This window comes from Natator depressus, chromosome 4 (assembly GCF_965152275.1).
Source record: "Natator depressus isolate rNatDep1 chromosome 4, rNatDep2.hap1, whole genome shotgun sequence".
Lineage (NCBI taxonomy): Eukaryota > Metazoa > Chordata > Testudines > Cheloniidae > Natator > Natator depressus.
Window position 1 is genome coordinate 97,318,941 of NC_134237.1, and position 17,696 is coordinate 97,336,636.

General features: G+C 44.4%; 1 protein-coding gene across 1 annotated transcript in view; it reads right to left on the reverse strand.

Annotated features, from left to right (window-relative positions):
* Window positions 1-17,696, reverse strand: part of WDR19 (WD repeat domain 19) — a 105,767-nt gene that overhangs the window by 67,119 nt on the left and 20,952 nt on the right. The window contains 3 exon segments of the mRNA XM_074951530.1: window positions 3,711-3,884; window positions 8,731-8,843; window positions 10,101-10,181. Coding sequence (XP_074807631.1) covers window positions 3,711-3,884; window positions 8,731-8,843; window positions 10,101-10,181 — 368 coding nt within the window.

The following is a 17,696-nucleotide window of genomic DNA, read 5'->3' on the forward strand; positions in this document are numbered from 1 at the left end:
GAGGGCATAATGGGCAGTGTGTGCCCAACTGCCACTTAGTTCCTTTGCCACCACAGACTCTAGGTGTTATAGGATTCCACAGTAGCAGGGAAGGAGGGAGGGTTGTAGAATATATATGGACAACATATGTCAAAGAACGCCATTTACTGTAAGTAACTTTTCTTTCTTCGAGTGCTTGTCTACATATATTCCACTTTTGGTGGCTCACAAGCAGTAACCTAATGTAAGGAAGTGGGTGCTTGGAGTATACTTAAAGATTGCAGCACTGTTCTGCCAAAAGAAGCATCAGATTTCAATGCTTCCACAAGGGAACGGAAGTATGAACTGTATAAGTATGAACTGAACCCCAAGTAGCTGCCCTGAAGATGTCTGGAATGGGTATAGTTTGCAAAGAAGCTGCAGAGGCTGCCTGGGCCCTGTAGAAAGAGCCCTAATCTCAGCAGGAGGATATAAACTAGCTAGCTCATTACAGACCCTGATACAGCCCGACATCCATTTGGATACTCCAGGCTTATACCACTTGACCCTTCATTCTGTCAGCAAATGCTATCTTGTAGAAACTCTGAAAGATCTGGACCTTTCCAAAAAAGGTCCTACAAACATCATGGACTGCAAGCTGAGAAATCCTAGGTCCCTGGGGAGGTGCAGGAAAGGAGGTTTTACTCTGGATGGTGGTGCAGAAGGGTGGTGCCTCATATGATGAAGACCTCAGGAGTTCTAACAGGGCCATAATGGAATGTTACATGGAAAAGGTCCTGGGGGCCAGGGCATATGTCTATTCCCATACCCCCTATATGATATAGCCATGAATGAAGCCCTTGACTCTCTTTCAGAATGAGGGGGTCCTTGGTGAATATGTAGGGGATCCCTCTCTGCTGTGCTGGGAATTTGATGAGAAGCAAGAGCACTCTACATCTAAGGGGGAGGCTGCTGAAGCTAGTGTGCTAGGTTGCAATGTTAACCTGCACTGAGCAGACCACCCAGTCTGCACTGAATGACCACCAGTCATTCTGGTGAGGAAATTTAGCTCTGTGTAGAGCAATGGAGATTCTGGCTCATCAGGACATGAATATCCTTTGATACAGCATGCTTCTTCACTATGGAGAAAGGTGGTGCCGTAATCTCAGTGCGGCGATGGATAGCACCAAGGTGGATTGTGCTGACATGTCCAGTGCTGAAGTACTCATTGTCGAAGGAAACAGTACCAAAGAGACCGGTATCAAAAAGGGTTGGTGCTGCAACAGTTGATGGCGGAGCACTTGGTTTTGAAGTAGCCCCTGATGCTCTGGTCTCAGAGGCAGCTAGTTTTGATTCCTGAGACGGTGCCAGAGTTTTGGTAACTTACTCCCTCAGAGTTCCAGAGGTACTCAACTCAGACAAAGGAGTCTCTTTAGATTGGGAGTGGAAAGGGAACTTGGACCTCTTTTTACTAGGAATTCCCAGCAGGGATCTGCCCCTGCTCTTCCCAAAGGAGTGATGCTCCTTTTTCTCCAAGGTTCTGACCTTTTCAGTCCTACCCACATCCATAGTTGGGACAGTCTTAGAAGATGGGGCCCACAAACTAGTGTAATTGGAACTCATACGGGCTGGACTGAAATCAAACCTGCCTGGGGAAAAGGGGGCTCTCCCCACCCTGGATCAGAGGCAGGCTGCATAGAGCAGTCAAATACGAACAGCTTAAGGTGTGCCTCTCTTGCCTTTAAGTCCTTTTAGAAAAAGGACTTGCATTTATCAGGGATATGACCCTCTCCATCCAAAAAACACATCTGGGATATCCATCATTAACTTATAATGGCACCTCACAATACAGAGAGGAGCAATACATAAAGCCAGGCAACTTCAGATGAGACCTAAGCCTTAATATTAGGAAGAAGCTCCTGATAAAAGAGAAAATGAAAAGATAACAAGGAAGTAAACTACCAAACCTTGCCAACAGACAAACTATCCTAACTAACACTAATATAGACAACAATCCATAAAAAGTTGTTGAAAATTGTGTTAAGACACTAGGGAGCTATATCTCACAGATATGGGCAATGATGAACTGAGTGGCACTGAGGCCTGCAAAACCCGTAATGCCTTTAGTATGTGACCACAATGACACTCACAGCATCTGTGCAGCCCCAATGGACACTGCTGGCCAAAACACTCCAACCTTGAGTGCCTGGGATGTATATGTATCAACAGTGGAATATATATGGACAGGCACTCAAAGAAGAATGAGGGGGATCCCATTCAGTCTCCATATTCATTCAAACCCTGGCTTTTCTGCTGAGGGTAAGGGGTTCCGATTAGTAACAAATGCTGTGGTGGTTTTGGTGAGTCAGACCCTCACCTACTAGAGACTGGACTCATTTTCATTAAGCTACTGAATAATCACCATGTGGAAACAACTGAATATGAAAGTGGGATGGATTTAAACTAGTGATCTAAAGTTGAAAGACTTAAGAGCTTAGTATTCAGCTCTTTATACCCTCTGGTGGTTGATGCAATAGTGCTGTCTCTTTGGATTCCAATTACTGTGCCCTTCAGTTCTTGCATAATGTGAATGGCACGCATTACCACTCTGGTTTCAATACATTGATCAAGGAAGCACTCTCTGCCAAAGACTGATATCCTTGTGCCACCTGGATGGCAGGTCTAGTTTTATTATTTGCTTTACAGTAGCCATTGCTGAGGCCCCAACCATCATTAGCTTAGTTAGAATCTAAACTCCATCCAGAAGGGGCCACCATTTTGGGGTCCGTCCGTCCAATGCCAAACATAATGCAACCCAGAACTTTGGGTCAGGGTCTTTAGGTGCTACTGTAGTATAAATAATAAATATGAATAATCAGGACTCCGTTGTGCTAGGCGCTGTACAAATATATAATAAAAGACATGCAAACAATTAATCTGTCTGGTTGTTCACAGTGTGAAAATCCAACTCTCACATTATACTCATCATAGAAATTGAGATTATCTTCTTGTCTATTTCTGAGATAAAACTCTTCAAGGATGGTGGCATGGTCTCTCAGTGGAGGGACCCAGCCTTTGGAAACTGTTCCAGATAGTGGTTTGCCCAAGCCAAAGTTTGCTTAGCTTCAGAGCAGGATGCATGCATTTTACCTTGTTCTAAAGGAGTCAAATTTTAGACATCAAGCAAACGGACGGACTGTCTACACACAGTGTTTGTACCACTATATTTGTTTTAAAATAGACACAGTAAAAATAGTGCCACCTCCCCCTTTGTGTGTGCCCAGTTATACAGTTGATATAACAGTCCTTACAGCAATATAGCTTGTTCCTGTAAATTCAGGTATACTGTTATAAACACCTTTATACTGGATAATTGCATCCACACTTTTAACTATGTGGGTTTCTAAACAGATATACCGTTATACTGTTACAAAAATGGTGTGCAGATCAACCCTTATTATCCCATAAATGGGTTAAATTTTCTCAATAGCACATGAAGTGGATTAGATGAACAATTCCTAGTACTACTAACAGGAATTCTGTATCTAATCTGTAGCACACAGTAAGGAAAGTATGTCACTAAAACTTTTGTATTCAAGTATCACATTAGCCAACCAGAAAAAGAAAGATTAAAAAAAAAAGCAAAAAGAAACAAGATATCAAAAGTCAGAACAATGAAGAAAATAAATAATAGTGTTTGCTTTAAGACACTTGCTATTTCAGACATTTTATAAACAAATATGATCACTTACCAGTTGTCTCCACATGATGCAGCTTTGTTTAGTGATTGTGATATTGCAATGCTGGTTAGGTTATCCTTATGATTGCGAGCTTGAAAAATCTCTTGACCAATCTCACGAATGTGTGTAGAAATAACAACAAAGCACCCACGTGAGAAGCCAATCATGATGTAGCCATCACCATACCTACAGCAAAATTAACATTTAAAGAGAGAGAGAGAGATGGCTGGGCTGCCTGGCTGCACAGACAGTAACACAATATGAGAAAAAACTCCTGAGCAGGATGAAAGTCAGATTGCTGAAGAAAGAAAGAGAAATGCACTGAGTCTTCCTACAGCAGATATAAAAATATTTGTTGGTGGGACCTGTGTCTAGGTCTCCTCGCCTCACTGAGGTCCTCACTGTTGGAAAACAGCAGACAGAAGGCTCCTGGGAGCAGCTTGGCTAGGGGCAGCTCCAAGGCAGGGAAGGGGAGTAGGGCAGGAGCAGCAGTGGATGCAGACAGCAGCAGAGCAGAACTGTGGGGGAAGGAAAGGCACCCAGCTCCAGAGACACCCCCTTAAAACGGCATCCCTGGGCTGTTGCCCAGTCCACCCAACCCTAAGGCCAGCCCTGCTGGGTCTGGTACTAGTCAATATTTTCATTAATGACTTGGATAATGGAGTGGAGAATATGCTTACAAAATCTGCAGATGACACCAACCAGGGAGGGGTTGCTAGCACTTAGAGGACAGGATTAGAATTCAAAATGAACTTCACAAATTGGAGAATTGGTCTGAAATCAACAAGATGGGATAATTGGCTAGGCAGTAGTAGTGCTGCCTCAAAATCACGGTTTAAAGACTTCAAGGTGCAGAGAATCCTCCAGCAAGTGACCTGTGCCCCATGCTACAGAGGAAGGCGAAAAACCCCCAGGGCCTCTTCCAATCTGCCCCGGAGGAAAATTCCCTCCCGACCCCAAATATGGCAATCAGCTGAACCCTGAGCACGTGGGCAAGATTCACCAGCCAGATACCCAGGAAAGAATTCTCTGTAGTAATTCAGATCCCACCACATCTAACATCCCATCACAGGCCACTGGGCCTATTTACCATGAATAGTTAAAGATCAATTAATTGCCAAAATCATGTTATCCCATCATACCATCTCCAACATAAACTTATCGAGTTTAATCTTGAAGCCAGATAGGTCTTTTGCCCCCACTGCTTCCCTTGGAAGGCTATTCCAGAACTTCATCAACATATTGTGTTTATCAGAGGAGTGAAGTGTCAACATGGCTTTTGTAAAGGGAAATCATGCCTCACCAATCTACTAAAATTTTTTGAGGGTGTTAACAAGCACGTGGACAAGGGTGATCCAGTTGATACAGAGCAGTGGTTCTCAAACTTTTGTACTAGTGACCCCTTTCACATGGAAAGCCTCTCAGTCTGACCCCTCCTTATAAATTAAAAACACTTTTTATATATTTAACACCTTTATAAATGCTGGAGGCAAAGCAGGGTTTGGGGTGGAGGCTGACAGCTTGCAAACCCCCACGTAAGAATCTCGTGACCCCTGAGGGGTCCCGACCCCCAGTTTAAGAACCCTTGATATAGAGTACTTGGACTTTCAAAAAGCTTTTGACAAGGTCCCAAATCAAAGGCTCTAAGCAAATGAAGCGTCATGGAATAAGAAGGAAGGTCCTCTTGTGGATCAGTAGTTGGCTGAAAAATAGGAAACGCAGAATAGGAATAAATGGTCAGTTTTCACAACAGAGAGATGTAAAACAAGGGGTCCCCTAAGGGTCGGTACAGGGACCTGTGCTGTTCAACTTTTTCATTAATGATCTGGAAAAGGGGGTAAACAGTAAGGTGGCAAAGTTTGCAGATGATACAAAATTATTCAAAATGGTTAAGTCCAAAGCTGACTGTGAAGAGACACAAAAGGATCTCACTAACCTGGGTGACTGGGCAACAAAATGGCAGATGAAGATTTAATGTTGATGCACAGTGGAAAAAATAACCCAAACATACAAAATGATGGGATCTACATTAGCTATTACCACTCAAGAAAGAGATCCTGGAGTCAATGTGGATAGTTCCTTGAAAACAGCCGCTCAATAATGCGGCAGCAGTCAAAAACGCTAACAGAATGTCAGGAACTATTAGGAGAGGGATAGATAATAAAACAGAAAATATCAAGATACCACTACATAAATTGCTGGTACACCCACACCTTGAATATTGCACACAGTTCTGGTCGTTCCATCTCAAGAAAGATATATCAGAATTGGAAAAGGAACAGAAAAGGGCAACAAAAATGATTAGGGGTATGGAACAGCTTTCATATGAGAAGAGATTAGAAAGAATGGCACTCTTCAGCTTAAAAAAGAGATTAAAAAGGAGGGAGTATGATAGAGATCTATAAAATCATGAATAAGGAAGTGTAATTTAACCCTTCACATAACACAAGAACTAGGGGTCACTATGAAATTAATAGGCAGCAAGTTTAAAATAAAACACTGCTTCACACAATGCATAGTCAACCTGTGGAACTTATTGCCATGGAATGTTTGAAGGTATAACTTGGTTCAAAAAAGAATTTGATAAGTTCATGGAGGATAGGTCCAACAATGGCTATTAGCCAAGATGGTCAGGGATGCAACCCCATGATCCGGGTGTCCCTAACCTCCAACTGCAGGAAGCTGGAACTGGATCACTTGAAATTGCCCTGTTCTATTTACTCCCTCTGAAGCATCTGGCATTGGCCACTGTCAGAAGAAAGGATACGGGGCTAAATGGACCAGTGGTCTGACCCAGTATGATTGTTATGTTCTTAATGGGATAAAATTTCAAAAAAAGGCTAATATCATTCAGGGTGTATTAACAGGAGTGTTGTATGTAAGACACTGGAGGTAAACTGTCCCACTCTACTCTGATGAGGTCTCAGCTGGAGTACTGTGTACAGTTTTAGGTGATAAACTTAAATAAAAGATGTGGACAAATTGGAGATAGTCCAGAGAACAGGAACAAAAATGATAAAAGGTTTAGAAAACCTGACTATGAGGAAAGATTTTAAAAAAGACTGGGTATATTTAGTCTTGAGAAAACAAAACTGAGGGGGAGATCTGATAACTATCTTCAATTATCTCAAGGGCTGTTATAAAAGGATGGTGATCAATTGTTCTCCATGTCTAGTGAAGGTAGGACAAGAAGTAATGGGCTTAATCTGCAGCAAGCGTGATTTAGGTTAGATATTAGGAAAAACTTTATCTAACTATAAGGATTATAGGCTTCCAAGGGAGGCTGTGAAATCTCCATCATTCAAAGCTTTTAAGAACAGATTAACATTTGTCAGGGATGGTCTAGGTTTACTTTGTCCTGCCTCAGCAGAGGAGGCTGGACAAGATGACCTCCTGAGGTCCCTTCCAGCCCCACATTTCTATGATTCTATGTCCCTGCCTCAGTTTTCTCACTACTCCAGGGCATTCTTTGGGCTGTCCAGAGTGCTTGGGGACTTCTGGGCTCTAAAAAGTGAGCAGGACCCTCCTGCCCTATGAGGCTGCTACTTGCTAGGTGATCTTGCTCTCTCCTGCCTCATGCTGCTTCTTCCTATCTAGCTCACTGTCCCTGTATGTTCCCTTATTTAAACTCCTCCTGGTCACCTGGATGCCTTTGTTCTACTCCTGGTAAGTTTCTATTGCTGCTCCTACCTTTCCCCCTCCTTCAGAGGGGTAAAATAAACTGGATTTCCAAGGCTTGAGATCACTCATCATTCCCAGGTGTTTGCATCTGAACAGGGTCGTTGAGTCCTGAGCCATCACCCCATTGTACCTGTCTGGTGTGTACCTGATATCTGTCAGCAATGGTGGATCCACGTACATCCAGGCATTTTTACATACAACAGTTTTTCATAATATAACTTCACATCCACTAGAATTCATAAATTGTACAGACAGAGCCCCAATTCGTCAAAAATGGAAAACCGTAAATGGTCATTAAGATAAGAGAAACTCTTTACTGAAAGGCTGCATACAAGCTGGTTACTCATCCAGAGAGTTGTTGAAGGGGTTTTATTGGTATGGCTAAACAGCAATCAAACACCTGCAGCTGGCCTGCATCAGCTGACTTGGGGCTGAGTTGTGGGGGAAGTCACAGACCCTGGGCTCCAGCCTGAGCCTGAACGTCTAATTTTACAGTTTCACAGTCCGAGTCCTGTGAGCTCAAGTCAGCTCAAAGCCAGCCACGGGTGTGTATATTTTTGTAAATAAAACAGATTATACCAGGAATGTACCCTGACTCTGTGTCACCAACTTCTCCTCCAAACAGAAACCACTCACTAATTTCATCAACCATATCATTACTAAGTGTGGAACTACATCTCTATTGTTTCATTTGGACATCACTGCTTTTTAAATAACAGAATTTTCAGTAAAGGGGAGTGTAAATTGCAGATTCCTTCAGCCCAGTGGTGACCAAACTTTTCCTGCCGTGCCCCCTCTTATCAGTAATGGAATCTGTCCGTGCCCCCACTCCATTACTGCAGTTGGCTCTTGGGATGAAGGTGGAGTCGGGGGCAGAACTGGGGATGAGGGAGGAGCTGAGGCTAGAGGTGGAGCGGGCCTGGGGGTGGAGAGGGAATGAGGGCAGAGCTGGGCTGGGGGTGGAGTAGGGGACATAGAGGAGCGGTGGCTGGGGCCAGAGCAGACCTGCGGCTGGAACTGGGATTGGGGTGGAGCTGCAGCTGGGGCCAGAGGTGGGCTGGGGATAAAGCGGGGTTGGGTGGTGCTCCCTCCCCGCCCTCTGTGGGAACTGACCTGAGCCCCACCATGCACTCCCTGAGCATTCCTCCATATTCCCCTAGAGGGGCGCAACCCACAGTTTGGGAACCACTGCTTTAGTCTAAAAGGAATATTGTATTAAAAGGACTACTGTATAGCCAAAAAAATCCTGATGTGATAGTGGGATAAATATCAGAAATGAAAATAAATAACATTAGAAAGATAAAAACCTCAGCTTTTTCTTGCAATATTTAAGAAGTTAGTGCTTACTCACCATCTATAGGTTACAATGTTGCCATAGCGCTGCTGGAATTCCAGATCAATTGGGTTATCAGGATCATTCAAATTAAAAAGAAACAATGTTTTCTTGCCAACCACCACGCTTACCTGCCAATTGACCAAGTGAAAAACATACCCAGTGAGAACACCATTTTAAAATAAACACACTACTGTTTTTACTAAAAGAAAAGCTTTTATCCTTCAGAATTCAGTTCAAGGTCTAGTTCCATTGGTCAAGTTATAACATAAAATCAAAGGATATTGTGTTTTTTGGGATGCAGAGAATTGTCATCCATAGAGTGCAAGGAAACCGTATCGTAACTCTAGTGGATAATGTTAATCACTGACAGTGCAATCATATAAACGAAGCTTCTAAACAGATAACATTTCTAAACATAAAAAATATTTAATAATGTAATGAAATTTCCTTAAAAGTTATTCAAGTAATTTTAAAATGATTTCCTTAGAATTATGAAGACATACAATTTAATATCTAGCTAGATAAATGCTTCTTATTTGAGGAAATCCCCAGAGATGATGGATTTTGTCTCTAGGGGAAGAAAGGCTGTTTTCAATGCTCTCTTTTTGCATTCTCTGGTGACCAAGTAAGTAGCATTACTATCAGACAAAGAAGAATCTAGCTCAATGCAGGATAAAATAGGGAGGGGAGGAGATCATCATAAAGCAGAGGCTTATTACTAGAATACCTATAACAAGAAAACAAGGGAGAACTTGTTTTATGTCTCATGCTTTGTGTCTGCTTGGATTGACAAGAATATTAAACAAAAAGGCTATTTTCTATCTTAATTTAGATCATTCTCTGTTTGCCCTCAGTCTAAAAGTGAAGCACTATTCATGCTAACGCCTATTTTAGGAGTATTAAAATACCAATAAATCCCCACTCCCCACAAAACCCTGTCTCTCAACACATTTGGGGAAAAAACAAGCCCCGGTGCAAACCCAAAAAACCTGTAATAGCTGATAACAAGAAATTTGAGTTTCCCCAAAGTCTGAGTGTGTGTGTGTGTGTGTATCCAAAGATTTGGCCTCAGCCGATCTCTGGTCATAACCTCCTAAAGCATTTGGTTCTTAAATGTGAGTACCACTAATCATCGTAAGAGTTAAATGTCTGAAATGTTTAAGAATTACTATTACTTTAAGCTCTTCTTCTAAAGATACCACAGCAACTTTAGTTTGTCGTATAGTTTGTTTATTTTAATCAAATTAATTCTTCCTTTTCAGATAACACCGTCTGAACCTTTTACATAATACTGTATGTTAAAGTGGCAGACACAGGTAAGGCTTTCTGTTTACATTCAGAACAACTGAGATGCGCTGAATGGTGTTGTGCATTGGTCTGCTTACTGTGCTTTCTCTAGCTGATATTCTTTCATCAGTCTTCATCACTGAGAACTGCATATCACTGGGATCCGATCTCACTGAAGTCTGCAAGAAGGAAGTCCAGATTCAGATATTATTTATTCATGTAGCACCGTGTGTCAAGCAGTGTACAGATAAGGTAAGAGGACACTTTTCCTATCTAGAATATTTTGGGTGCTAGTGCAATATAAATACATAAATATTAAAACAATTCCACTATTCTCCCTTTATTCACAACTCCAACATTCTCTCTTCATTAATAAGGAAGGAAGGAAGGAAGGCTCCATTTTGATCATGCTGACCTTGAATTGCCAGCGAACATCCAGGTTTAGATGTCTAAAAGGCAGTTAGAGATGCAAGTCTAAATAGAGATGAACAGGTAGATCTTCATGTTGTTTTGTAGACAGGGTAGTAACTGAAGTGGCATGACCAAATGAGGTCATGCAGCAAAAGAACATAGTGAGAAAAGAAGACAGGGCCAATAACAGAGACAAAAGTGGATGAGATGAAACAAGCAGCCGTCTACCCACCCAAAAGGAGATTCTTGTTGTATTTATATAGTGTTGCTCCCATATGAATTCCAAAGCCATTTACTATATATAAAATACAGCCAAAACAGATTCATTTGAACTCTCCCCAGACCAGGGTCCAGCTAAAGAAAAAACAGTACTTATCTGTACTGTAACAGGTGCAGCCATGTATTCCACTGAGGTGTGCACATACCCATTGCACTGAAGCTGGAGAACTTTGCTTAGCAGTGCCCATCGGGCCCCTTTTAGCCACTCCCATAGCTATTTAAAGGCACCACCACCCCGACCCCTCCTTAGTTCCTTTACACTGAGTATCAAGATTTGAGACTCCAATGCAGAGGGGACAGAAAGTGGGTTGTGGAATACGTGTCTGCACTAACATCTCAAAGCACAACAGATACAGTACAGATAGGTAACTGTTTTTCATCTTCGAATGACTGCAGATGTATATTCCACTCATGTGATTCACAAGCAGTAACTGAAGGAGGTAGGGCTTGGGGCTGGGCTGTAGTTAAACAGCAACTGGACGACTGCCTTTCCAAAGTGGCATCAGACTGAGATGCAGTCAAAATAGCATAGTGTCTTATAAAAATACGCACAGAAGACTAGACAGCAGCACTGAAAACATACAGAACCATTACTGAGAACAACAGAAGATGTTTGGGCCCTTGTTGAATGAGTTACCAGTGTCTGTGGAGGTGCATCTGAGCTACCTCACATGCTGCTGTAATGCAGGAAGTAATCCTTCTGGAAATCATCCATGTGGAAACCAACTGACCTCCTTCATCTGATTCCCACAGGAGACAAAAAGCTGAGGTGATAAAATTCTTTAATCCCTTACAGATAAAATGCTAAGCAAGGTCTCACATCCAATGTATAAAGGTGCTGTTCATCTGTATTTGAGTCCATCTTAGAAAGAATACAGGTAAGTATATTGTTTGATGAAGGTAAAACAGTAAACCACCTTAAGAAAAAAATCTTGGATGCAGCTGCAGAGTCAGTTTGTCTTTGAAAAATTGCCTATATAGAGGCTCTGCCATCAAGACCTGCAGTTCACTCGCTCTCCTTGCGGCAAAAGAAAGGCCATCTTTTGGCAAAGAAGCGACAGAGAACAGGTTGCTATGGGCTCAAACGGAGATCCTGTGAGTGCAGCCAATACAGTACTAAGGTCCGACAAAGAAACCTCCTCTTTCACAGGTGGAAAGAAATTGACATCTCCTCTTAGAAATCTCACTACCATGAAGTTTGAAAAAATCAACTTCCCTTGGATCGGAGGATGGAACACCAAGTTTGCCGCTAAATAGACCCTCAATAAGCTGAGAGAGAGACCAGAGAATGTAACAGGTAATGCAAAAACGTCCTGAATATAGGCTTGCCTTGGCTGAATTCCCCAGGCTAGTGACCAAACCAAAAAACTTTTCCACTTGGCCAGCCCTAGAGGCAGCCCTAGAGGATGGTTTTTTACTACTAAGCAGAAGTTGCTGAAGTGCTTCCTCCTCATCTAACCATGCAGCATCCACACAATGAGGTGCAGACTGCTCAGCACCGGATGCCAAATTTGACTGTGGTGTCGAATCAGTAGGTCAGGATAGAGGAGAAAAGAACTGGAAGGTCAAATAGGTAGATTGAGAAGGTCAGAGAACCAACGTTGTCTTGGCCACGCTGGTGCAATGAGGATCAGTTTGGCTTGATCCAACTTCAGTTTGAGAACAACATGTGGAATGAGTGGGATTGTGGGGGGAGACACCTCAACACCAATCACCAATTCAGATAGAAGGTGTCTATTAAAGAGACCTGCTTGAGAGCAAAATTGACAGCACTTCTTGTCTTTTGTTGCAAAGCAATCAAGAGTCAGAACGCCCCAGTCTCTGAAGATGGACCTTGGCATACTGCCCTTCAGAGACCATTTGTGATTTTTGCTGAGGTAATTGGTCAAGTGATTCTGAGCACCCGGAATGTGAGCAGCTGTGGGAGTGATGTTTCCCCTGATGCAAAATTGCCAAAACTTTATTGCTTCATGACAAAGCTAGTTGGAGCAGGCTCTTCAGGGCTGTAACTAGGGTGGGGTGAGAAGGACAGACGCCCAGGGCGCAGAGCCGGGGGGACATTGACACCTCCCCCAACAGAGGCCTAGGTGGGGAACAGAGGGGGTGGTATGGAGCTGTTTCTCCTGCTGACAGTGCCTCTGTAGCTGGACGCTGCTTTCTGGGTCTTCGTGCTGGTCAGCTTTCCATTCTACATGTGCAGGGTGCCTTATGTGGCAGGGGAGGCAGGGCAAGGGGGATGGGCAGTGGAGGATATGAGGGAAGGGGCAGTGGGGAAGGAAGGGGCTGGGATAAGGCAGGGGAAGGAAAGAGGATAGGTGAATGGGGTAGGGGAGCAGAAGCCGCACATGCAGCATCCCCTCGGCAGCAGCAGGGGCTCCCCATTAAGCCAGCCCATCCCCCTTTCCCGGAACCACGTCCCCCGTTCCCAGCTCTGTGGGGAGGAACACGGATAGCGGTAAGGGGGGCATGAAGTAAAGTTTGGGGACCACGGCCCTAGGGGTTGCTCTTGGTTTCCAGAGCTGGTGGGAGCAAGTCTGCACTGCCAGCAGCCACCTATCCCCAGTGCCTGGGCTGGGAGCGAAGCTCAGAGCTCAGGTTGTATGACCACAAGCCCGGCAGCCATGGGGCTGGGGCAGGGCAGTCAAGGGATGGTTCTCCCATCAACATAGGTTATCCACATCCACTAGAGGTAGTACCTATGTCAACGGAAAAATTCTTCCATTGACCTAGCGCTGTCTACACTGAGGGTTAGGTCGACTTAACGATGTTGCTCAAGGGTATGGATTTTTCAGACTCTTGAGCGATGTAGCTGGGTCGACCTAACTCTTTAGTGTAGACCACGCCAAAGAGTCTGAGTGGTTAAATTTGATGGAAAGAAAAATTTGTTCAACCTCATTATTACAAACGTGCACTTCGAATCGGCAGGCAGTATTATTAAATATGACTTTGTAAATTGGGAGGTGTCAAGCCTGATCCCCCACTCTGGCACTTCGAGTGCAGAAGGTGGGGGCCCACAAGGATTTTAAAAATTAATACTGGCCACTCCAGGCTGGTATTAAACTCCCAAGGTCACAGCTTCTCTCTGACCTTAAATGGGTAGATGTTGCCACCGCCCAAGTGCAAGCTGCCCCCCTTGCCCAACACTTGGTTCCTTTTGAGAACCCAGGAAGGAACACTTAGGAATTCCTTCCTGTGGGGTACCCTCAAGCTCTTTCACCCCCTCCCCCTCCCCAGGGAAGAGCTGAGGAAAAAAACAAAGGAAATCAGCTGTTGCCACCAGCTAATTAAACAATATATGAACAAGCCTCTTAGGGACACAAAAACCCAATCCTGTTCTTAAAAAAGGTAAAATGTATTAAAAACAAAAAGAAAGGAAATACATTTGGAACTTAGGCTTTTTGCTAGATCTTAAAAGAAACAATTAAAAAAATTAAGCATCAAGATAGCTCTCTTGAGGTTCAGCTTAAAGCAAAACAAAAGCATCTAGGGTTAGCAGAGAGGAGTCCACAAGGCAAGAAATAAACAGAAATAAACCTAATGGCGTCTTTCTAAACATTCCTAATCTACTTACACATTTGGGAGTTCCAAATAAGTAATTCTAGGTATGATCTGATGATTTTTGATCATACCTGGCTTAAAGCTTCTCATAGCATAACCGCTCCTTGTTCCCCTCTTTCCCAGAGAACACAACAGACAGACAAAGGGAATTTTTTTCTCCATTTTAAAAAGTTCTAGCCCTCACATTGGCTCTTTTGATCAGGTGCCCACTCCTTTCCTTTTACCTGTGGGCTTGTTAACCCTTTACAGGTAAAGCAAGTAGAGAACAGCTACTAAGGAATTTTATAGCTAGCTGGGTGTCCATAAAAGGGAGCTACTCCCCCCCCCCTTTCATTTATCACAGGAGGCTATGTCCAAATTTACTGATAAGTTGCCAGAATCCTCCAAGGAAGAGTTCAAGACACTCATTGTGGAGGGCTATCTGGTGGGCAAGATGTCATTGCAGTCAGCACTGAACATGGCAGACACTTCTTCCAGGATTATGGCCTCAGGTGTATGTCATGGGGTCTACTCACTGCTGGGGTGCCCCCTTGTGGCTGTATCTTGGGATTAGTTCTGATGCCCCTTCCTTTACTTGCTCATGCTGCAGCCCCTCTTCCTCTCTAGGAGTTGGAGTGCTTCCTCTTATACAGTTTTTCCCTTCTGGGATAACACAGTTTCATAGGGCCAGCTGGTCCAGGTGCCCTTCTAGGCAGTCTTACTAAGCAAAACCATGTCACGTTCCCAGTGGCTAGTAGGGGAACCTGGGCCTGCACACTGGGTTCCAGCCCATGGACCCTACAATCAGCAGCCAAGATCTGCACCATCTCAACCCTTGCTACCATTTCACTGGGCTTCTTCCTACTCTGCCCTCTGCAGGCTTTCTTCTCCACCGCCCTTCTGGGTAAACCCTTTCCTCAGGGTCAAGATCCCAGGGCTCATAGTATTTCCTGATTCCCCAAGTCAAAGGGAGGGGATGAAAACTACCAATCTTCTCCACAATCTTAACAAGTACCTAAAATACTTGAGATTCCACATGATTACCCTGGCAACTATTTTTCCCACTTTGAATCACAACTACTAATTTGCTGCTCTTGATCTTCAGGATGCTTACTTCCATATGGTGATTTTCCCCAAGCCACTGGAAGTTTCTGAGATTTGTAGCAGCAGATCAACAACGTCAGTGTTCCCCTTTACCAAATGCATGACTTTAGCAGTAGCATATCTCAGAAAAAGAGGAATTCATGTCTTTCTTTACCGAAACAATTGGTTAGTGAAGGGCAAGTCTAGAGACCAAGTTCACTGTTACCTCCAGTTCACGCTAGGTCTTTTCAGTCTTCTGGTCTGATTTTGAACAGTCATGGTTAATACCAATACAAAAAATTAAGTTAACTGGGGCCTCACTAGACTCGGAGGGCGTTTCTTCCTAATGAACAATTCCAACCAATTCGTCTCCTGTGTTTTTTCCCCTCCACTCTCACTGTTCAACTACGATCCATGTACGCTTGAGATTGCTAGGTAATATGGCCACATGCAATTACATGTTGCAGAATGCAAGATTGCACCTTCGTCCTCCTCAGGGCTAATTAAAGTTGTATATCTCCTGAATTGTCAGTTGTTTGATCAGTCCACTAAACCATCCGACCAATGTTTGCAAAGGTGTTCCCATTGCCTACCCTCCATCAGTCAGCACCATAATTACCAACGCCTTCACAGGAGGTTGGGGAATTTATCTGGGGACATTGAAAGTTCAGGGTTTGTGGACAGATCAGGAAGCTTCTCTTCATATCAACATCCTGGAGCTTCGAGTCATTTACAGTGTGTACCAGGCCTTTCGGGCACAGATCAAGAGTCCCAGAGTCATAACAAAGCATTTTAACACCCAGGGCAAGCAATCATATTCGCATGCTCCCCGAGATTTCTGCCTCCTAATGTGCCCCACAGTTTGAAAACTGTCACCTCCTGCCAGGAGCCTGCAGATCAGAAGCTGGTGGGAGCTGCCTGGCCTGCCCAGGCCCCTGGCTCTCCAGGCTATGGGAGCCATGGTGCTGGTTGGCGACCGGGCAGCCCTCCCTGCCCTGCTCCCCGAGCCAGCCACCTCTGCACAGCTGGGCACTCCCCAGGCAGGGTGGGCAGCACAGCTCTGATCTGCGCCTGATACGCCTCTGCCCTGAAGGAGCCTGGCACTGGCCGACAACACATCCTGGAGCCGGCCCCTGCCCATGGAGCCTGGCTGCCGTGTGATGCTCCCCAAGGTGCTCCCTGCAGTACTAATCCCCCTTGGGCACCTGCCTCTCAGCAGCCTGGTAACACTCTGGTCCCCCACACTCCCAGCACGAAGCACTACAGCGGGGCAGCTGCAGTGTGCCATGATAGCGTTTCAAGTGTAGACAAGCCCAAAGTCTTTAGGCATGGATTTATCTCTCTCCCAACATATCTCCCTCTCATTTGCCACTATCACAACAATAGAATTTGGGGCTGGATGTGAAAAGAAGCACTCAAAAGACCCACAGGGGTACGTAATACCTTTTGTCAGTATGCTTTGTTGTAGTTGGTAAGGAAGCTGGGGTATGACACAAAGTCTTTGTGAGTTCCAAAAGTGCTTCATTTATTGGGAGAGCTACCCTTCCTGGAGCTGAGGACTGGAGAATGTCCACCAATTTGATGTACTTACGCAAACTCAGCCTGAAGCCATTTGCCTCAGGAGATCTTCAAAGGATTTAAAATTCTCAGGCACAAAAGAGGAGAAATCCAGCATTGTGGAATCATCAGGTGAGGAGGAAGAGAGCAGAACCAATGGGGATCTCCTGCAGCAACACGTGTACCTGTTACAATGGTTCAGGCTGAATCAGCTCAGAGGGAGCAACCTGGCTTTGTGTCTGCAGTGTAGGTAGCTCAAGAAGGGACACTACCGAGGGGACTGGCGACCTTGCCCTGAACTGAGCCAAGGTCAGGACCTTGCAGATTGAGGAACATCCTAAGGATCCCAAGAAAGCCATTTAGGATAAGTAAACAGCATTGATGGCCAGTATGTACTGGGCCAAGAGCCTCTGTCCTTACTGCAGGACCAATGTGGATCCCTGTACAGATGGTAATCCCCAGGAGGAATCAAAGACTTTCAGGAATGGTGGAAAATGGTGCCGAAAATGGTGACAATAATGGTGACAATTCTGCAAGGGCACAGAAGAAGCCATTGCAGCTGAATGCTCCTGTATTGAGAGAGAATCAGGAACTAGAAAAGCCTAGCAAGTCCAGTGCTACCTGGCACATCAGGGGCATGAAAACAGTTGGTGCCGACACCAATGTTGTTGATACCAGACTCAATGGATGCCCACAGATGATACTGGAGTAGACAGTATGGTGTCCCACTGATCTTGACTCAGTACCAGTGAGTGGGTAGATGGCCCAGCTCTATTCAATCTGCAGAGGTTCCCAGCACCGAAGCAGGCATAAGGTGTTGTTTCAGG